Source organism: Bemisia tabaci, chromosome 7, assembly GCF_918797505.1.
Source record: "Bemisia tabaci chromosome 7, PGI_BMITA_v3".
In the NCBI taxonomy this organism is placed as follows: Eukaryota; Metazoa; Arthropoda; class Insecta; order Hemiptera; family Aleyrodidae; genus Bemisia; species Bemisia tabaci.
In genome coordinates this window covers 4885035-4907602 of record NC_092799.1, presented here as the reverse complement: position 1 = coordinate 4907602, position 22568 = coordinate 4885035, and the positions used below count along the sequence as shown (strand labels likewise).

The following is a 22568-nucleotide window of genomic DNA, read 5'->3' as shown; positions in this document are numbered from 1 at the left end:
TGGCTTATTCGACCAACCACAGCACTTAATTGACCTCGACATTTTTGATGGAGTATTTTGATAGTGTGCCGCAGGCAAATGGAGTTAGACCCGTTTGACATTATCCTCGAATTTTGTTTTGCCAATCATGAAACATATGTCGCAGGCAAATAATGAAATCAGGCATTTTTTCAAATGCCTAGGCAAATAGTCAATTATTCCAACTTAGTTTGAATTTTGGTTATTTTCCTAACTTTATACAAGATAATTCATTGCCCATGTGAGAAAAAATTCTCAGTAAAAATTTGCATCGCACAATGTTATTTTAAACAATTTTTAGCTTCTAAGTAGCCATTTATCGTGAAATGTTCAGCATGTCATAAAATACAGAGTTTTCGGAATTTCAACATTTGAAAATATGAGAAGCAATATTGAAGAGGAACAGACACAAAGAGGTCGTAGGTTTCATGAGTTACCTATTCTTCCGAAAACATTGAAAACTCGCGAGCTCTTGCCCAGGGGCGGACTAGTAGTCGAAAAGTTAGGAGGAGACCTAACTTTAAGGGCCCCTCCTGTCGTTCGGGGGCCCCCTCTAAGAAGGTCCGGGGGCCCTCCCCCGGTGAATTTTGAAAAATTCACACTTTCTAACGAGTAGGCATTATTGGAGTTGGATTCTACAGTACTTGAACTTCAAAATAACCCATTCTCAGGATTCATCGGGGGTCCCTTCATCACAAATGCTTTTGGTGACCTTCCATGTCTCTTAGGGACAAATTTTCAAGGAATTCGGGGCCTTTTAGTGATTAAAAAGGATAAGAAAATTACAACATTAGGGGAAAAAAACGATGACTCGAAAAAAACTCGCCGCGGGGGCCCCCTCGGGACCTCCGCGGCAAATTGTAAGGGGGCGATCGCCTCCTCGCCCCCATGGCCCTTCCGCCCCTGGACAGGAAAGCCGAAAAACCAAGCGGGGACGCTACTTCAATATTAAACGTACATCGCCTTGCTAAGGAGCAGGGATCGGACTATTTGAACTCTCTGGAACGCGTGAGGTATGACACCTCATTTGAAAGCGTTTTCGAATCTTCTGTATCCACAAGACGAGACTTTCCAAATTTGTTTGCATTATAGTGTCGATTTCAGTTCCTTTAATTAATTAGTAAAATTATTCCTGCTTCTTAATTTTTAATTATTCTGAAAAAATTGTCTTTTTGCGAAGTACGATCCCAGCTTTAGTGCCCTTAAATTCCGGCCTTAACGGTCGAAACTGCAGTAGCGGCACATGAAAACCGAAAAATACCGCGGGGACGCTGCTTCAATATTAAACTTCCATCGCCTTGCTAAGGCGCAGGGATACAACTATTTGAACTCTCCGGAACGCGTGAGGTATGACGCCTCATTTGAAGGAGTTTTCGAATCTTCTGTATTTACATGACGAGATTTTCCAAATTTGTTTGCATTATATTGTAGATTTCAGTTCCTTTTATTATTTAGTTCAATTACTCCTGCTCCTCAATTTTTAATTACTCTGCAAACACTATCCATTTGCGAGACACAACCCTGGCTTTAGCGCCCTTGAACTACGTTAGTTTTTTGCATTTTATTGTAGATTTGAGTTCCTTTTGTTATTTAGTTAAATTATTCCTTCTTCTTAATTTATTTATTATGCAAAAATTATCTTTTTGCGAAGTACAATCCCGGCTTTAGCGTCCTTAAACTCCGGCTTTAACGGTCGAATCTACAGTAGCGGCACAGAAAAGCCGAAAAACCAAACCGGGACGCTGCTTCAATATTAGTCCAGGCGCCTGGTAAGTCTACCTGGAATTTTGGGTACACAGCGATTTTTTTGGCTTACTTTATGCCTTTTGGATCGCTGAATCCGAATCTGAAGTTTCCTACCGCGTATCTGGTGAGCATTTTCCGCCATTTTTAAAAAATTGCCGAAAAATGCCTTTTTTGCGGTTTTTATTATATAGCGGCTACGCATGAGAAAAAGTCCCGGATTTAGTTAATATTTTGAATAGCTGACATTATTTGGAAGAAAATAGTATGTAAATATGCTAGGTTTGCTCAAAAATTGAGGAACCTCGGGTCTCGGAACTTTGAAACGCCTCGGAACTTGGCTGACCGCGGCGAGCCGGATCGCGCGTTGACGGGTGCGCCGCGAAAACGTGAATGGGCGCGATGTTCACGATGCTGTACTTCCTCAATTTTTAAGCAAACCTAGCATATGTATACACCATTTTCTTCCAAATTATGTCAGCTATTTTTCAAAATGGCGAAAAATGCTCACCAGATACGTGGTAGGAAGCTTTCAGATTCAGATTCAGCGACCCAAAAAACACATAGTAAGCCAAAAAAATCGCTGTGTACCCGAAATTCCAGGTAACCTCATTTTTAGCTACCAGGCGCCTGGTCTATATAAAACTTCCATCGCCTTGCTAAGGCGCAGGGATACAACTATTTTAACTCTCCGAAACGCGTGAGGTATCACGCCTCAATTGAAGGCATTTTCGAATCTTCTGTATTTACATGACGAGACTTTCCAAACTTGTTTGCATTATAGTGTCGATTTCAGTTCCTTTTATTAATAAGTAAAATTATTCCTGCTTCTTAATTTTTAATTATTCTGGGAAAATTATCATTTTGCGAAATACAATCCTGGCTTTCGCGCCCTTAAACTCCGGCCTTAACGGTCGAAACTGCAGTAGCGGCACAGGAAAACCGAAAAACAAAGAGGGGACGCCACTTCAATATTAAACTTCCATCGCCTTGCTAAGGCGCAGGGATACAACTATTTGAACTCTCCGGAACGCGTGAGGTATCACGCCTCAATTGAAGGCGTTTTCGAATCTTCTGTATTTTCATGACGAGATTTTCCAAATTTTTTTTGCATTATATTGTTGATTTGAGTTCCTTTTATAATTCAGTTAAATTATTTCTGCTTCTTAATTTTTAATTATTCTGGAAAAATTGTCCACTTGCGAAGTACAATCCCGGCTTTAGCGCCCTTAAACTCCGGCCTTAAGAGTCGAAACTGCAGTAGCGGCGCAGGAAAGCCGAAAAACCAATCCGGGACGCCACTTAAAAAAAACTTTCATCGCCTTGCTAAGGCGCAGGGATACAACTATTTGAACTCTCCAGAACGCGTGAGGTATCACGCCTCAATTGAAGGCATTTTCGAATCTTCTTTATATCCATGACGAGATTTTCCAAATTTTTTTGCATCATATTGTTGATTTGAGTTCCTTTTATTTTATTAGTAATATTATTTTCGCTTCCTAATTTTTAATTACTCTGCAACAATTATCTTTTTGCGAAATACAATCCTGGCGTTTCTGCAACAATTATCTTTTTGCGAAGTACAATCCTGGCTTTAGCGCCCTTAAACTACGGCCTTAACGGTCAAAATTGCAGTAGCGGCACACAGGGGCGGACTGGTAATGGAAAAGTTAGGGGGAGACCTAAATGTAAGGGCCCCTCCTGTCGTTCGGGGGCCCCTATAAAAAGGCCCGGGGGCCCGCCCCCGGTAAAGTTTGAATATTTCACACTTTTTAAACACGTAGGCATTATTGGAGTTGGATTCTACAGTACTTGAACTTCAAAATAACCCATTCTCAGGATTCATCGGGGGTCCCTTCATCACAAATGCTTTTGGCGACCTTCCATGTCTCTTAGGGACAAATTTTCAAGGAATTCGGGGCCTTTTAGTGATTGAAAAGTATAAGAAAATTACAACATTACGGGAACAAAACGATGACTCGAAAGAAACTCGGCGGCCCCTAAGGGACCTCCGCGGCAAATTGTTAGGGGGCGATCGCCTCCCCGCCCCCATGGCCAGTCCGCCCCTGCTCTTGCCATGAATTCACAAAATTTTGTAAACCCACAAAATTTAACTATCTGCCTCGGCATTTGACAAAATGCCTGATTTCACTATTTGCCTGCGACACATACCTACATGGAAAAAACTTAAGTCTTAAGTTTGACATCAAAGAATGTTTCTTCTTGAATCTAGAATGATGCCGCTCCGTCTAAGCTATTTTTTGCTTAACATGATTTTTTCATTGTTCCTGGAGACATTCCGGCTAACTCAGCACAAAAAAAATTTCTGGCCGTAACTTCAAGAGTGGTCATACCTACTCGAGTCAAGCAGCTTTTTTTTAGCGTCATCAATCGAAGTCTTCATTTCGTTCGAAGGCGTGGCGTGCTTTGCGATACATCGATTGATCTGCAATTTAAACTTATGAAAAAGAATCGATAGACAGGGTGTTCGCAACGAACACCTTAATAATCGAATTTTCTCCACAGCTTCAAATGGAGAAAAATCGACAATCGATCATTTATAACTCGTTACTGATCTCGTTGGTTCAAAAGGCAGACATTTAGGGACTTCAAAAGACAGTTTGGGCAGTTATATAGATGTACTCATCGATGGTGAACCTGCAAAAATGCGTATCTCAAAGTTGCAATCTTCTCGTCACACTTAAATTACAAAACTACTTTTCTTCAAAATTTCGCTAAATTTTCCGCTGTCTGTGAAGAATCTGTGGAAATTTTAAGCCATGATATTGGTTTGACCTCGTTTAATAAAATGGAATATAGGCGGGGATTTTGAGTTATCGCAACCGAGATAGCAAGATACGCTCTTTTACAGTTTCACCATAGACATGCTCGTCCGCATGTGTAAACTGGAGAGAAACCTAGAAAATCCAAAACTCATCGACGGCCAAAGCGCCGATAGAGCACAGGAGAGAATTTCAGAAGCCGTCCGCAGCACGCATGGCGCACGACCCGCCTTTCACTAATACACTTCATCTAGCGTTGAGAGTTCACTAATTACTTCACACGACCAGTGTTCGTTTTTAAAAGTCGAAAATTAAACAAAAAAATTATGCAATATACGAGTTTCTCCGCAAGGGAGCTCTCCTCCCAAGAAATCATTTCTCCACCCGCCCGTCGGGAGCGCTGTGGCGTGCTGCCAGTACGAAACACGCACTGACGCCTTCAAACCTAAGGGGCTACCTCACGCATTGCGCAATGCTTGAAGTATCCCCTTAGGTTTGTAGGCGTCAATACGTGGTTCGAGCTGGCAGCACGCCGCGCCGTATTGTGCCATAAACTTGCCCACAATTTGTAGGTCAAGGTGTCAAAGTGTAGGCAATTGACATCAAATTCGAAATTACTCAAAAAACAGCTGATACGAAACTTTCGTGATCTTTCAGTCATAATCCGACTTATTTCTTCCTATACTTGAGTTTTGGACCATAGTGCGCTGCGGGTACTTGCGCGCAGTTGCGTAATTCGCATTCAGCGGGTGAATTTTGAATTTCCCGCCGACTTGGTGTACGTTGCTTGTCGTCTGCCGCATCTCGGCAGGAAGCAAAAACCGATTGCACCGTCTCTGGCTTTGTTTTGCAAAATATTTCCTTATCAAAAATGTCCAACCATATTTTACATTTTGGAATTTGGAACGTTTTGTCGTTGTTACTACGGGTCCTAATTAGAATATAAGCGTGTCCTTTTGATATTTTAATTTTCCGCCTACCTAGAATTCATCCCAATTCAATCGGTGCTTCAAATCGTATGAACTGTGACAGCTGACTTGAAGGCAATGATAGTTGTTCTCATTTTTTGTGATCTCTTTTTTTCTTGCACCTTTTAATCGGTCCGCCGTGTTCTTCACCTTGAAGGTTTGTTTTTATGAGCTTTTGAATTAACTGCCGCTTCCTTTGCGGATAAATTCCGAATATTCAATTCGATTAATGTCTGTAAGTGTAAAGTGAATTGGTCTGATTTGCAGTAGTGTTGGATCGGACATACTGATACTTAAGCTCTCATTTGAATTGAATAATTTTTTTTTGGTCGAAGTCTCAGTAATTCTAAGGATCTTTTCTGTTGGAGGCTCCATGAAGTGAGTGAAGCAGGTTTCTTCCCTTTCTGCTAAGTTTTCATGCAGTTCGATATAGAAATCGCTGCAGCTTGTATTTCTCTGTCATATTATTCTTATTTGACCAAAGTTAGTGTTTATCGTGTAAATGCGTTTCTCACATAAATGGTCGTCTTCTATCTGTTACTGAATGTCTATGTATAGACAGAAGTGTCTCACAACCCTGCAATGCCAAAAAAAATTTACGCCTGCCGGACAGTTATCGCCTAATTACCTAGTCCAAACTGTTTTATCTCCTAAACAAACATTTAGGAAAATATCATAGTTGAATGCACAGTAATGCTGACTAGTACAACTGTCAAATCTCTTTTCCAATGGCAGTAAATTTGACAGTCAATCATTCTTTTTAGAAATACCCTCTTATCTTTGATAGCTCTTGCTTCACTGCATTTCATCCAACCAGACAATTCATGCACGTGGGTACTGCATTCAATTCTTGTAACCTAATTTTTATCACATCAACATCCAATTAATAAGAAACAAGAAAGCAACAGTTTGTACCTGAAGGATTCAAGATCTACTCAAAAATTCTGGAACAATGATCTTCTGATTTCTGAGAGTCATGGTAGATGACAGAACCTACAATGAATATATTCCAATTTCTGTCCGTGAAGTTAGCTTGATACAGAAATTATTTGGCGACACATGAGTTGACTGCTTGAGTAGGTACTCAGGGGTGCCGAAACTTCTTGACCGAGGGACCAACTAATTACCCACCAGAACAGGTTTTGAAAATGGGAAGATTGGCCTCTTAGGCGTATTTGTGCTGCTAGGAATCATTTTGCCACTTACTTAACCCCACTTGGGAATAAAAGATTTGAAGATGTTATCACTCTGAAAATTTGGGAAGGGAGCGGGCAATAGTTTTTTTTATTCGAAAGTCTGCCCTGGCTGTATCAGGTGTTCAGGGAGCGAAGTCAATCTACAAACTTGCTACTTAACTTATTACTTTTTTTCTTTTTAGGGTTTTGGAGCTATGCTGTAGTGAGGAATGAGTGAACTGGCTGTGCTAGATAATCTATCCGATGCAGCTCGCTACTCCTTTGCGGCTGTCTGTGCCTTGGCTTTGAATCATCTTTTTAACAACGATTGGGACCAACCTTTCAACGAAAAATGTTTGAAAAAACTGTTGGACTTCTTAAAATTACCTCAACAAGTAAGTATTTATGAATTATCTATTAATCTCAAGTAACGTGGGTCACTATGATTGTATTACGATTGTATCATGAGAGGGTGTAATTTTATTGTGTCACAGTACACCTGATTGTAATATAATCATAATTTTGTCGAGAAACAAAATTGTAATCTTCTTGTACTTTTTGATTCGCTTCTGGCTAGTCCAGAGTTGCATTAAAATCGCAAAATCTTTCATTGGTTTTCTGTTTTTTGACAATGAAGAACCACTTATTTAAATTCATTTTTATAAAAGAACAATACATTGCCATGCTGAACGGAAAGGCAAACAAGCACCAAATATTTGACGCCATTGTTAATAGTATCGTGCTCTATGGTAGTGAAGTGTGGCCTTTAACATAAAGAACGCAAGAAATGTTGAAGGCAACTGAAATTGATTTTTGTTGGCGATCTGCTCGCATTTCGAGACAAGACTATGTCCGTAATGAGAAAATTTGCCAGGTGATGAAGGTTGAAAAAGTTATCGTGCACAATTACATGTCCAGACAATTATGCTGGTATGGACATGTGCAAAGAATGTTGGAGGAGAGGTTGCCCAAGCAAGTCTTTGATTGAGTACCACCTGGGAAGTGGCAACGGGAACGTCCCGCAAAGGGTTGGCGGCAGGGCGTTGACAAAGAGATGTTGCAGTGTCAGTTGCCTGATAACCTCTGTGAGGACAGGCATATGTGGCATTTGGGTGTCGCAGAATGCCAGAGTGCATTGTATGAGCGACTGTCTATATATATATAATACATATAAGAACAATAAATACTTATTTGTAGTCAAAAATATTTTTAGTGTGACAAAAAGATTACCTCCTTCAATGAAGGGAGGTTGGAGGATTTTTTATTTCACCCCAGTGAATGGAGGAAAAGGTAGTCGCACCATAATGAGTATTAAATATTAAACAGTTGGGCAACAACTCTTAACTTCAATTTGTATCCGTGCAACTGTCAAAATTATCTATTTGCTAACCATTTTTTCCCCCTTTCTTTCCTGGAATTCCTGAGAATATATGTGTGAACATGCAATTATTCCCCTTTTTTTTCCCCCATCCAACTCAGTTATTTTTTTTTTTTTTTTTTTTTTGGATAGCGCTGTGGCAAATTGCATATCAAGTGATACGACTCTACAGCTTAATTATTTTTAGTGTGCAGCCGAATTAAAAGTCATGTGTTGACTGGTAACTGGAAAAATGTCATGTAGGCTCACTTGATTTGCGTTTAAGGTGATTCGATGACTGAAAAATTTTGAGTCAGATTGACATGCGAATTAGCTGTGTGCTTTCAGCTGTAATTCTTACTAAATTTTGAGATCGATTGTTTCTCGTCACAAGACTGAATTTTGTGAACAAGTTCAGCATATTATAGGCAGGATTTTTTGGAGAAGAAATATTGCGTTTGATTCTGGTATCAAAATTGCAGTCAAATGCCATATATTTATATAACCCTGCCTATTTTTCTCTTAAGGTGTTTATCAAATGTGTTGTGAAAATTCTCTAATCTCGTGACAACAGAATTGCGATTTCAAAATCTAGTGAGAATAATAGCTGCTGGAAACTAAGAGCTAATTCATTCATTCAGTCTGTCGTTCTGACTCAAAATCCTTCAGTCATTGGATCATCTGAACCACTATAATTTCATGAGAATTGTCTCTTGTCACCAAGAAGACACTCAAAATCTCTCAGCATTACCCCAAAACCAAAAATCTTAGTCATATTTTACAGCAAGAAATGGTGAACCTAAATGCTTAAGCTTTAAATACTTTTGTCATCAGCGCTTGGTTTGATTTTTCCAGACATGTGGTACGATGATCGAGATTATGAACACCGACACAGGCATGAAAATAGAGCCGTATGTATCACTTTTAAAAGAAGAACCACTTATTCGAAACAATCTGGCTGTCTTAATACACACCCTGATTGAGCTAGCGGTGGCTGATGGTAACTATATTTTGGATATTTTATTTCTTTTGGAAGCACTGTGAAAAGAGAGGCTGGTTGTTCACTGTTAGTCGTTTGTACGTCCATAAAAGTGCTCAACTTGGAAATTGAACTGTTTTGAGGAAATGAATTTGATCAAGTTCGGTATCTATGTAGCATATTATTTTTTTACAAAAAAATCGCTTTTGAAGGGATTCTGGGGCAAGTACTTTACAGAAGCATCATTTAGGGATGACAATGGGAGTCGATTGCCTCTTCCCCTATTAATAAGTCAAAATTTTACAGGCCATTCTGGTCAATTTTGATCAATTATAGAACCTTTTGGAAGTGTTGAGCCCTTCTTACTTATAACCAAATTTTGCCTCCACTTTTTTGTACCACACTTTTGGAACCGAGACATGTATTTGTGCCTCTGAACAGCAACTTGAAGAAAATGTGGAAATTAGCTACTAACTGTGTTCACATTTTGCTCTTTTCTCAATAGACTGCCTGTTTACTTATTCCTGAACTAGGTATCCTGAGTTCTCGACCTTGTTGTTTGTTTGAAACAAAATTGTTTTTACTGTACAAGATGCTAAAGCGTATCTCCATTTTTCAGAAAAAAGCAAGTTCTGAAATAAAATAAACATTTTCGTAATGCTTTTTTTGAGCTATTAAAAAGTGTTATTTAATTTCAACCTGCTTTCCTAGGAATTCTCACTGGTAAGATGATGTGAATTGATGAATTGATTGAGCATGTTCATTGTTAGGAGTAGTTGTCTGTGTCTAGTGGTAATTGTTAGCGTCTGGACAACACTCAAAAACTGAGAAAACGGAGACTTAAAGCGCCTTTTATCCAGAGAAAATCAGCGGCTGCAAGGAGTTATTCATACTCATCTTATTATGTTCATTCTTTTAAATGTGCCTTGTAATTTTATTTCATTTATTAATTTTTTTATTTTGAAAACTGAAAATGCTTGATTTTAACTGGAAAGTTTCAACCAGAGTCAGCCCTACTGTATCGCATGATGGCAGAAAGCATCTAATGTAGTTCGGTTGATCCCAGTTAAATCCATCCGAGAGAGTTCTTGCATGCTGGGAAGATTTCTTTTTTGAGCTTGGGAGTTAGCTTTTGAGAAAGCAAGCAATACCAGTGTGTTTTCAGTAAAATTTTACTCTTGAGATAGGTTATATAATTCAATTGCAAAACCCTTTTGCACGCAAGAACTCCTTTTAAGCCCTAGAAATCATTAGTACATAAATAATCTCATTTTTAATTGCATGCTCTAAGATTGTAGGCCATGAAAGTCAACTCCTCATCAGTCAAATTGTTGTAGATCCAACAACTTGCCCATCAATTTCAGATTTACACAGAGGTTTTTTACCACATAACCAGTGGTCCTGAAAAACAGAAGAAATGAAGATAGTTCATTTAGATCATTTTTATCATTGAAGGAGAAAATAAAATTCTTTGACATCCTTTGTTTTTTCGATGACAAACCATTTTAATTCTACAAAGTGTAGAACGCTTTTCAAATCGTTTGTTGATTTTAGAAATTTACTAACCTCGAGTGACTGCCTTAAAATTCAAAATCCACTGCCTGGATGGATTAGGGTTATTCCGTTAGAGCATGGCACACCAAGAGTGCAGAAAGTTCCAAAATTCTATTCGTTTGAGATCTTTCATTTTTACCTTACGCCCATATCTCTGACTCGCCCTACTGCTGATTGTCCAATTTTACGTGGAAATTCCCGATTTTTGGGTAACAAGTGCAATTTGCCACACTTTTTTAAAGTATTGAGGAAATGAGAGGGGGAAAAGAAGTTTTCATTCTTTAAAACTGCCTTATGACGTGAGATTTGCTTCTTACTTGCTGCAATCCTAGAATCATGCGATTCGGCATTTTCTGAACACCAGCATCAGATACTTAAATTAGCTAATTTTATAATGCTCACTATATACCGTCGACACAGTGATTAGGTTAAGTTGAAGTTAACATCCCCTTAAATGTGCGTTAGATTTCATTAAAGGACCCCGCTTACTCCTTATGGGGATATGCACTATGATCAATCTCCAATTTTTTCATTGCATTTAACTCGACTATGGATGCTGATCATTGCGCCAACTTTCTACAAGACAGCGTGGCAATTTTACTAGTGGTAGGTAAGAAAGTGCTGAAAGATAGAAGGATTTCTCCAGCTATTCATCGCCGTGCTGCCCTCACTTATTCAAGTACTTATCGAGACGTCAACTGCGGGTTGTGCAAAAATGGTGCCTCATAGAAAGTTGGCGCAACGATGACTTTAGATCAGCATCTATAGACGAGTTCAATGCAATAAAAGACTTGGAAATCTCCTGATAAGGAGTATGCAGGGTCCTTTCTTCCTGCCTGGTTTTTTATTACTTCTAAAAGATCATTATTTAATTCCATCAGTAATTTTTCAGTTATCTATGTAGTCCATTTTGCAATTGAATATTTTAAAAGTCAGAAGTCACCTGGCTCCTAGCTGGCTGCTGCCCAGTGCTCTGTCATTTAAGCCTCCGGCAACTGTCCATGGCAACTCTGGAAAAGTGCAAACAGGAGAAAAATTTTCCTTTCTGTAAGTTAGAAGAAGGAAATTTTAACAGTTGTTTTTTCTTCTGTGCAAAGTTTTTTCTGCTAAAATTGTCAAAGTCGCCAACCTTGTTCAGCATGGCATTTGTTCCTCTTGATAAATCTTTTCATGTTTTCAAAATTTTACAGGTAGAATCAGTGTGTTAAAACTTTTTATGTTCTTATTTTTTATTCTAAATATAATTGTCATTTAATGGAAATGTTTTTTTCCTAAACAGGAGTTTATGATGCAAGGTGGCGAGTGCTGGTGAAGTATGTCTCAGAAAACTTTGATCTCGATGATGATTATGTTGATTCTGTGGAGTGTACGATAGTCTACTATTTAAAGCAAGATCATGTTCGATCAAAGTAAGTATTTATCTGCTTAATGAACTACTAAACAAGGCACAGGCCTAAGTATTCTGATATTTGTTTCCTCTTCAAGATCCCCTTAGAATCGATTTGTGTCGTAAAAATGACTGAAATCAACGCGTATTGGAGGTATCAATGTTTTTATGTAGCACTGGTCAAGAAAAATTTAAATGTTCCGCCTAAAAGTGGAACCAGTATCAACGTCAATTGAAGAGAGCACTACAATAGTTTTGGCAGGCTTCTTAATCCAGGGGTGTTCCTTCCCCACTTTGTGTTGTTCGAAGTGTGAAAAATGTGTCATAGTTGAGCCAAAGCATCAAAATGGATGTTTCAATATTTTATACCACAGAGATTGTTATGGAGATGTTTAATGTGAGATTCACCTCAAGAGGATAATGGGTTTTTTTTTATGAGCACGGCGGTTGAACTAGTAATGGAAAAGTATTAATTCCTGATTAGGACTTACTCTCGATTTTTTTTTGTAACATAAATCATGTTCTTCATAAATTTTGATGGAAAATCATATCTCATAGTGTTTAAAGAACCTTGTCTAGTAGTCCACTGTTCTCTTGAAAAATTTTTTTGAAATTCTGCATATTATGGTAAAAATCATATGTAGTAAATTATTGCCAGATGTGAAGCAGGAAAATTGTGCATAAAGGATTTTTTACTCTAACAGAAAGATTTCAAATAGTGTAGGTTCACATATTTGACTATTAATTTATAAAAGTATTCATCTGTCAAAAATTTTGGGTTTTTATCAGTATCTTTACCATTAAGTGAGCGAGATTTATTAAAAATTCTGTCTTTTTTTGTATCATTATAATATCTCTCCCGCTAAGAGATGTCAGGTATCTGAAAAACTTAGGATAACTGTTGCACCTTTGACCAATAGGTTTAGCAGACAGCTAGAGTGACTGATGTAGTTTGCACTCATCGTTTGATCTTTTCGTCATGGGTTTTGATTACTTTTAATATTTTTTTTGTAGTAACTTATTTTATATTATTTTATACTATTTTATTTTTTATTCTTAACTTATTTTTTTTTTTCAATATTGCAGAGAAGAAATTCAAGGAGCTAAATCCCGAGAGAGGATGACTAAAGTTAAGCGTTACGCTATGATAGGCCTGGCCGGGATTGGAGGTGGTGCCTTGATAGGTGTAACTGGAGGCCTAGCTGCACCATTAATTGGTAAAGGATTTTTTTTGCTTAATCGGTGTGAATGAGTCCGTTGTTTACAAGACATGAAGCCAAATGAGTAAACTTTATACAGGGGAAATTTCTTAGAAGCGATTGACAACATCAGAAATATCTAAAATCCATTCCTGAAAGCCAACATGGGATAGTGCATAAAGATAGTAAAACTTTGTAAATGCTTATCTTGGTTACAATGTTTCAAAATCTCTGCTCCTGTTTTGTTTTTTAAAAGTGGACCAAAACCAATTCATGGCTCGAAATTGTCATTTATTATTTTGCTCATAGAAAAGAAAAACCGCTGAAGTCCATAGGCTAAAATCAAAGACATAAAGACAGAGTGCTCGTATCTAAAAGCACGGGGAAAAGTGAAGCCTGGTTTGGCGCTGGGTGCTTGTGTGAGTGTGTAAATGAGCGCGGGAATCCATGGCGGCAAACGGAAATTTGATTTGAACTTGTCCTCTTGATTTTTCCACATTTCTTCTTCGAAACGTATTTTAAATGCCTAAAACGAATAAATCAAGAAGGTTGGGACTGCGTCTTATTATAATACACCTACTTTTACTCGGTAACAAGCAGTAATCTCAGATAAAGTTAGTTTTTCTTCTGCTCATGGTGGTTCTGCAGGTTCAAACAGGCCGCTACAGTTCTAGATGACCGTTACTCCCAAATGAAATTAATCGGTCGACGACGGACCAAAGCTAACCTAAAGTTAAAAAAAATATGAGTGGATAAGTGAATTTGGGCAAAAATCAACCTAGAATACTTTGTTTCCGCAATTTTATTTAGTTCCCACCCTTCATTTGAATTTCAAACTTGCCCCGATTTCGCCGCCTATCCTCTAGCCAATAGTAGAGATGGTTCAAAAGGAGCTTCATTTTTTGCTTTTAGCCCTTCGTCTTTATGTCTTTGGCTAAAATACCTCAAAATTTTAACCTTGTCGGTTTTATTTATCTACCAATATGTTTTACATTTACAGGTGCTGGTCTAGGAACAGTGATAGGCACATCAGCAGCCCTAACAGCATTAGGTTCAGCTGCAGGAGCAGCCGTTGTGGGATCACTTTTCGGTGTAGCAGGTGCTGGTTTGACCAGTTTCAAAATGCACAAGCGAGTTGGCGACATCGAAGAATTTGAATTCAAGTACCTCACTAATAACCAGCAACTTAGAAGCCTCCAAAACGTACCCAGCGGATCAAAAGAAAGCATCTTGAGCACTGACATGGAGAGTCAGTTACACATTACGATCGCAATCACCGGCTGGCTCAAGGATGAGGCCGAAGACAATTTTTCCCGCCCTTGGGCGCACCTCCTCAACTCTCGAGAACAGTATTACTTGAAATACGAGAGTTCGTACCTACTTGAACTCGGTAAAGCTATGGAGTATTTTCTCACAATGGCAATTACAGCTGCAACGCAAGAAGCACTCAAGTACACGATTTTGTCAGGTATAATGAGCGCGATTGCGTGGCCTGCTGGGTTAATTGGATTATCCTCAATCATAGATAATCCTTGGGGTGTTTGCTGCCGAAGATCAGCCCAGGTCGGAAAACAACTGGCAGAAATCCTTTTGTCAAGGACCCACGGGTTCAGACCTATTACACTTGTTGGTTATAGCTTAGGAGCTCGAGTTATATACTATTGTCTGAGAGAGATGTCTGAGCGTGGTAATTGTGAAGGCATCGTGCAGGATGCGTACTTGATCGGAGCACCTTGCACAGCTAACAGTACAGATTGGGCAAAACTTCGGCGAGTGGTGGCGGGTAAATTGGTCAACGGGTATTCTCGCAGTGATTGGCTTTTGCGGTTTTTATACAGGACCCTGTCTCTGTCTCGCAGAGGTGTTGCTGGTCTCCAGCCAATAAAATTGGAAGACAGACGAATGCATAATGTAGACCTGACGAAAATCGTAGGAGGGCATTTTGAATACCCAGATAAAATAGTCGAAATCCTGATGGAAGTTGGTGTGAAAACATCTAGTAATTTAAAAACAATAAAGAAATCGGTCTCAGCACCAGCTTCGCCTGGAAGACCCCTTATGAGTAGTTTATCGCAATCTCAGTCTGATAGTATCTTAGCGCTCCAAAGTAAAGTCTCGATCAGTGATAGTGAAACGAATGTCAACTGCAATATTTCTCGAGATGATAGCACGAACAGTACAAGTAGCTGTTACGAAGCCACAGAGGTGTCTAAATGACAGTGGATGGATTTTAGTAACCCAGCTCTGCTTTGTCTCTTTCTCTTGAGCCATTTGTTAATCATCAGTGAGAATTAATGCTCTTAATCAGATGGTTTGTTCACCAAGTCCACTGCGCAACTCAAATTCAGTGAGAATCATGCCGTATTATTTTTTTATTCACTCACGCCGATTTGTATCACTTGTGTTGTTGTTCGTCAATCACAATTGCAGAATTAACTATATTATTTTAATATTTAATATTCCTTTTTTCTTTTTAACCTTTAACAAATATGCTTACAACCGATCAGTCAAAATAATATTATAGTCTTGCCATCTTGCTCGCCTGCACCATTTCCCTCATTATTATTCATTTATTGCTTTTCTGTTAAACCATCATGCCTGATGCTTAAAACACTAGCATTTGCACCCTATTTTCCAAAAATTAAGTTAAAGAAAATTTTGAAAAAAAATATAAAAATAAAAAAGAAATGAAAAATAATAATGTTAGTACGACGAAAAAAATTTGAAATTATTTAACGTGCTGCCTTAATTTAGCCCAACAAAGTATGAACAAGCATTTTCACATAGCTTGACGGCATTATCCACTTATGGCATGCATCAGACTATTAACCTCTATGATGTGAGCACGTGATAAATGTTAATTATTAATATTAAAGGAGACTTTTCAATTTTATCTTTGTGAACGATTTTCAAGAATTATCAGGAGCCTAGGATTTTCGGTAGAATGCAGTGGCTCATTCATAGCTCAAATATCTTAATAAAAATTGCCTAATAGCGTTTCCCTGTCTGCGGCGTATTCGCAGTGCATGTTTTACCCAGTGATGGCTAGAAATTTTTACGGAATTCTAGGGTCAAAAATAATTCCTAAGACGATCCAAAATTGTATCATTACCTCAAAGTTTATTATGTAACTGTATTTTTACTGAAAACGAATATTTAATTGAATCCCATGGAACATTAAAAGTAATGCCATTCTTATTTTCTATCCATCTCGCATCTGAATCTCCCAGCCATTAAAGACAAATCTTTTTGGTGGTAACATGTACTTGAGTATTTACAATAATAGCCAAATTTGATGTAATCCTTTTGTATCAGTTGATAAACATTGATGGTGAAACTCCCAAGCTTTGTATCTTGGTTTGCAACTTGTAGACTTCCTATCATACTTTTATTTTTTAAATAGAAAACTGCTCATTGTCAATTTTTAAAAACTTCTGTGATAGGTTTTCTCGAAGCAAAGAAAATTCTGTGAAAACCTATAGGACTAATGTCGATTTCTTCTTCATTAAAAAAGTAAGATGGAAGCATGATTTTGAAACACTGCAAATGAGTTATACAGCTCGAGAGTTTTACCGTTAATATTCAAGCTGCTTCTTATCCGGCTTACTACATAAATTTATAATCATTTTCTTCCAGTATCTCTTGTGCACAAGAGCTTTATTTGATTTTTATTCATAAAAAATTAAAGGGGGGTGTTGACTCTATTTGCATCATGTGTCATTCTAATAGAGCTATCCAATTTTTTTATTCTCTAAATATGTTATCAGAAGTAAATGTTAAGATTTCTTTCTATTATTTTATTTTTTATAACGAATCAAGTAGTAGAGCTATCAATGACATGCATTTATTCATCTCGAATGTCCACTAATCTATGGCCCATTGTACTACTATTTTAAATCTATTATTTTATTCAAATGATATATTGTAACTCATCTGTAAGTATTATTGTGATTTTCCTCTGTCTGCCTGAGAAAGGCCTCAGCAGTGAGGAAGATCAGTCCATTTTGCACGTAAATTTTTTTATTATATCGAAATGTAGAATTTTTAATATCAAAACGAAGTGCAGACAGCATTTATAAGCGGTACCTTCATTTTTTTTAAGTATCAATTCAAAAATTATCCCAAAATGTTACTGGAAAAAACTGACTTAAATTTCAAAGGTAGCCAGCAGGGCAGAAGCCCTGGAAAACGTTTTGTAATAAGGGACCACTATTTCTGGCTTATTCGTAAAAACACATATGTGCCCAGAGAAATTAGTGGCACAGTTGTTGCTCTTACAGAGAGTCAGAAATAGTCATACCCAATTGCAAAATGTAGTCCAAATGGATGACATTAAAATGAACAGATCTCCCTTTAATGGTAGTTTTACAAGTTCATAAAAGCACTCTTATAGATTCTACAATATTTCTCAAATTGTTTTTTGCCGACAGATCCGTTTTGTATCATGACAGCCATGAAAAGCAAGTGCTTGAATTCCTATTTGATAAATTTTGGTTTCCAGGCCTGCTCATGGAAAACTGTACTCTATTTTCTATAACTCCACTGTTGCAGCATTTATGCCCTCCATAGTCAAATTTTTTGTGCCTTCCGATTTGGCCTCCTTGCAAGTTCTGCACTTTCTCCCTCTTTGGTTTCAAAAGCACTTTTTAGCTACCTGACATTTAAATTGTTTTTCCAAGTGTTATCAACTTTTTGTTATTTTTTTATTTATACTTTTTTTATGTATATAATCAGAAGCCCATCATAGTTAGCAGTTTTTGATAAGGTATACATTTTAAAAATCCGATGAAGAAATAGTCCCCATTTTACTCTAAATTACTTATTTGTGTCCAAGAGGACGTTAAATTTAATCGAATCTAAGTCAATGATAGTATGAGTTTTTTAAAATTACCACAGTTCTCAAATGCGCTTTTCTACCGCAAAAGTGTATTTGTGATTCATCAGTGAAAATTCTTTTTTCACCTCCATGTTCTGCAATTTTTCTTTTGGTATTCCATTGGACGCATTTACAAAAAGAAGACAATCTACACCGGGAACCCACCGCAGATAAACGATTATTTTTTTGTTAATGTGTGCAATGCATGCCTGTAAAATTGTAAATGCCTTATGTGTGAAAAAAATTTGATCTTAAAAATTTTTGGATCGATGTTGCATGCCACTGACCCACTCATATTTTAGCGGAGTTAGACATCTTTTTTAACGTCTGATCCCTGTGTTTACTTAACTCTGAGTGGTAGAAACGTCTCTCTAACAGTACCATTCTCTTTGTGTGCCTTTGGCACTAACCATATAGAATTTTTCCCACAAGTTTTTGTGTAAGGAACACTAATTTTCCAGTACATTTGAACACAAGCAAGTTTGTTTGTAAAGGTGTGTGTGTGTGTCATGTTTATTTCAGTCTGCGCGATAACTCATGCTGAAAAAAAATTATTGTTATATACTCTTGTTGAATTTCTCTCCTCCTGATTCACGCCAAAATACAGCAAAAATTATATCCGTGTGATTTTCGAAGTGTTTCCGCACTTTGAAATGTTTTACTCTGCCTTAAGATAGTGTTTGTAAGTGTAGGTCCATATTGGCATCAAATATTTACTGATAGACAGCTGCAAGTATCTTTACACTTGCTCATTTTTTAAGTCTTTAGCTTGAGCTGCCTCCAGCGAGTAACCACATTCACGATTGAAAGTATTTTGGACAATTTTTTCCTCAAGATTTAACTTGACGTAGGAGTTGGTTTGAGTTTAGAAGATATTCTAATGATAATCAGTTGAATCAGAAGGATGATAATCAGTTATTTTTACTTGAATTTGGAGATCATGTTCACATAAATTGAAGCTAATCGCAACCAACAGAATTTGAGCTCTCTCTATTAACGGTTACTTAAGTTCAACAACATAAACTGTAAATTTTTCTTTTATCACTTGATTATTATGAGTTTTGGTTTTAATTCTCTTAGTTTACAATCTATTTTATAGCAAACTCTCCAATTAAAAGCTGAAAGTGAATGTATTTTCTCTCTTATTTTCGTACTTCCAGCTGTTTAATTGCCTTTTACTAAAGTAGGAATAAACATTTTCAGGGACCTAAATTTTCATCAGATTCGGGTATTTAAATAAAATTTGTAGTGTATGCTTGTTTCTAAATTGAGGACGGTTTTGGTGAAAGGGTGCATGATCCTTGCAGTGCCACCAAGATTGTGTAATTTTTCATAGCACTTGCAGCAAATGAAATTCACTCACGGTCGTCTTTCTTCAAATCAATAGTGAGGAAAAATTTTGAGCAGATTCAGGGAAAAATTTATAGCAGAGCTTTCAGATAAGTTACTTGTAATCAAAAATTACGTTGTACAGTCGTAGTACTATTGGAAGCCTCATACGCCCTTTTATCGAATAACTCCTGAATTAATACCTTTATTGTCTACATCAAACATCATTTTTGAATGACCTTTAAACCAATTCGTATATAGTTTAAATAGTCAATATGAAAATCTGTTCATATTCAACCTAGCTTTTTGTCTTCTCCTGTCTACTAGTTTTTGAGCTGAGATTAAGAGTTAAGTTCTATTGTTTTCAGTCATGAACAATTGCAAGTTTGACTCATTCCTTCAGCAAAGATTAAGTTTTATATTTTCTTCACATGGGAGTCAGTGAATGAGTTACTCACCAATTCCCACCATAATTACAGTGATTTTAAACAATTCGAACTATAGTAATTGAACCGCGTCAAGCAGAAAAGAACCATTCCAGAAGTCCATGGAAGAAGTCCATTCCAGTTTCTTCAAAATAGTGCAACTTTTCCTTTTTCTGAAGAGCGCTCCAAATTTTGAACAGTTCTAGTTTTTCCACCAAAAAATTGTTAGTTTTAAGTGAAGCAAATTCTGTAAGTTGATCATTGTACATGTATTTAGTTTTCTTTAGGGTAACGAAGAAGTTGCTCGATTTTGAAATCACCGCAATGGACTCACTTCCTCACTACTGAACGTTGTCCATTTGACTACTAGTTGATTCCCATAATTTTGTGCACTGTGCAATTGTACTAAGTACTTTGAAGATTAGTTATTTAGTCCTAAGAATGTGCAGCTCGTCAAATCTTTGAAAGTGTAGCTTCTCTTCCTGAGCTGCCCAGCTGTTTATTTTTGTATTTAATTTTTTGTATGATTAAACTGTGATAAAAATGTTTCTAATGTTGACAGATTCTAAAATTTTAATGTGTTTACGATTTTGATTGAAGTAATCAACTCATTACTTCTTTGCATATCTCTCTCAGATATCTTAAGACTACTAACCAACCGCAGACCTCTCTTAACATTACATACCTTGTTGGCTCCAGCATGAAGGAACATATCTTGTCTGGGCTATTTTAGTAATTCTAAGAGCATTTGATTTTTTCAAGGGAAAACTAAATTAGTCTGAACATTTCAGAGTCTTTTCTCAAAAGTGTAAAGAGAAATCACTGGAAATATGGGGCCTCCTAATTTATCCGATGGTTCTCTTATGCACACGTAAAATGTAAGTAAGAATTACTGAAACAGTGCTACCAAGATACGTGCAGGAGTTGACAATACATGAGCTGTATTCATTGTCCTTCCTTAAGCAGATCTTTTTCTTATGAATCTGGTTTACATAGCAGCTAAAGAAGGTTTAAGGAGGTTGTTAACATAGTCTTTTCTCTTCTGTATTTTTTTTTCTTTTTTTCTATGGACAGAAATCATTGCAATCCTTAATCAGAGCCTGTTTTTAAAGTTCTACCGTTAAATTTTACCTGAAAATTATTAAAAATGTCCTTCATACATATGATGCCATGCTAAGGATCTCCTTCAAACTCCCTTATTCACCAAGTAAACCAAATGGAGCTTCGCAAGGAACCGTGTTTTTTTAAGGAACAACTATGAATACAGCCCCAAGACCGGGAGTTGCTGTGCTGAGGAAAAACGCTGTACGAACTTTCAGGTGTAGCTAAATTTCCTTCGATAAGATTCAAATTCATCAGGAAGGTTGTAAATATTCTTCCTCAAATTTTCCAGACAATTTTGTTTGTAATTCAATCTAAAATATCTGATAATTTCCGTGAAAAATATGTGTAACTTGCTTTCAAAATAAATTTTTCATCAAGGGAAATTTGGCGACATTCAAATGTTTATACGTTTCTCTTTATCACGGAAATATTTTAGGTAGCAAACTTAGATGTTCTTTGTCAAATTAATCTGAGTGTGAGTCTTGAAACAGCTTTCTCAAATAAAGCTTTCCAAAGTACTTGCTACTCCACCACCTCAAGTTTTCTCTTCTGATCTCATATCGGTGCTTCTCTAATGTATATTATTTCTTTGAAAAGTCTTTCCAAGAAAGAGAAAGCCTGTTCCATCAAGCACTACTTCTCGTTTTTTATAATACTACTGCTTGCATGTATTCATTTGGATTTTGGCGCTAGTGATAAGACTGGTCAGGTTAATATTTCAAGACTTAGTCTTTTTCAAAGGAATAATTTATGATGATTTCTGGGAGAGATAATCACTGTTACCTTTTTATCTTAATTCATGAAAATCCCTTTTCTCGAAAAATTCCTCATAACTTCCTTAACTAGAAATAACTATTCTAAATTATTTTATCTTACTTTGGTTGTAATCAAAAAATATATAAATACATTACTATAAAAGCGTATTCAATGACTTTTAATTTTGAAAGACTTTAGATTTCCAACATCTCCACCATCTCCTTCTAATTTTTCTTCATTTGAGCAATATCTCAATATCTTACAACCACAAATAGTTAGATTCGGCTTCTTAACTTAGTGAGATGATGAGAAGACCTATTCACCCCATGGGCCTATGGAGACCTGAAAAGTAGTTCCTAAGGGATAGGAGGGTTGGAAAATTTCGTCCGTTTGGCTGTTTGACCTACGGTTTAGGAGAAATTTGTAATTTTCTGTTGCAAAAGTGGTCCATTTGCACTGCATTATTTAAAGTGAAAAGGACAAAAATTAAAATTGAGGCCTGAGAGCCCCTGAGCCCTGGACTTGTGAGAACTATAATGTAGTTCCAGATGCACAGAGAGGCTGGAAAATTTGCTCCATTCTGTTCTACAACGTAAGGTTTGCAAGATATTGGCAATTTTCTGTCGCAAAAATGGATCCATTTTCATGATATTGTATAACATGAGTAGGATTAGAAATAAGCTTGATTCAAAAACCCCATTTGAGGGGCTTGAAGGACAAGGCGCATAAGTGCAGTTTTTGCTATTACAAGAAATACAGGTTTAAAGTTTCAAAGTTACATGGAGCCTTGTAGCAGAAAAGAAGTTTAAACTCACTTTTGGATGCTTCAAAGTGTTGTTAGTTGTGAATTTTTCACAGAACATACACTCAAACCAGTTTTAGTTGAGTTCATGAATATCTTAATTTTTTCAAAAA

The 22568-nt window shown here is 37.0% G+C and overlaps 1 protein-coding gene across 2 annotated transcripts; it reads left to right on the top strand.

Moving 5' to 3' along the window:
• The first annotated feature begins 5380 nt into the window (after window positions 1-5380).
• Window positions 5381-21820, top strand: LOC109035652 (transmembrane and coiled-coil domain-containing protein 4). 2 transcript variants are annotated; one of them, XM_019049359.2, is made up of 6 exons: window positions 5381-5669; window positions 6891-7082; window positions 8900-9044; window positions 11857-11986; window positions 13051-13181; window positions 14164-21820. In XM_019049359.2, exons 2-6 carry the CDS (start codon window positions 6918-6920, stop codon window positions 15378-15380), a joined length of 1788 nt encoding a protein of 595 aa, XP_018904904.2. In that variant the 5' UTR covers window positions 5381-5669; window positions 6891-6917; the 3' UTR covers window positions 15381-21820. The 2 variants fall into 2 exon arrangements, with proteins under 2 accessions (XP_018904904.2, XP_072158709.1); XM_072302608.1 differs by lacking the exon at window positions 5381-5669 and adding an exon at window positions 5712-5890.
• The last annotated feature ends 748 nt before the right edge of the window (window positions 21821-22568 follow it).

What these genes read in the sequence shown, in the direction of transcription:
- LOC109035652 (XM_019049359.2), top strand. Translation starts at nt 6,918, where the DNA reads ATGAGTGAACTGGCTGTGCTAGATAATCTATCCGATGCAGCTCGCTAC. An exon ending in CAAGATCATGTTCGATCAAA is followed by an intron (nt 11,987 to 13,050) that starts GTAAGTATTTAT and finishes TCAATATTGCAG; the next exon opens with AGAAGAAATTCAAGGAGCTA. An exon ending in CCTAGCTGCACCATTAATTG is followed by an intron (nt 13,182 to 14,163) that starts GTAAAGGATTTT and finishes TTACATTTACAG; the next exon opens with GTGCTGGTCTAGGAACAGTG.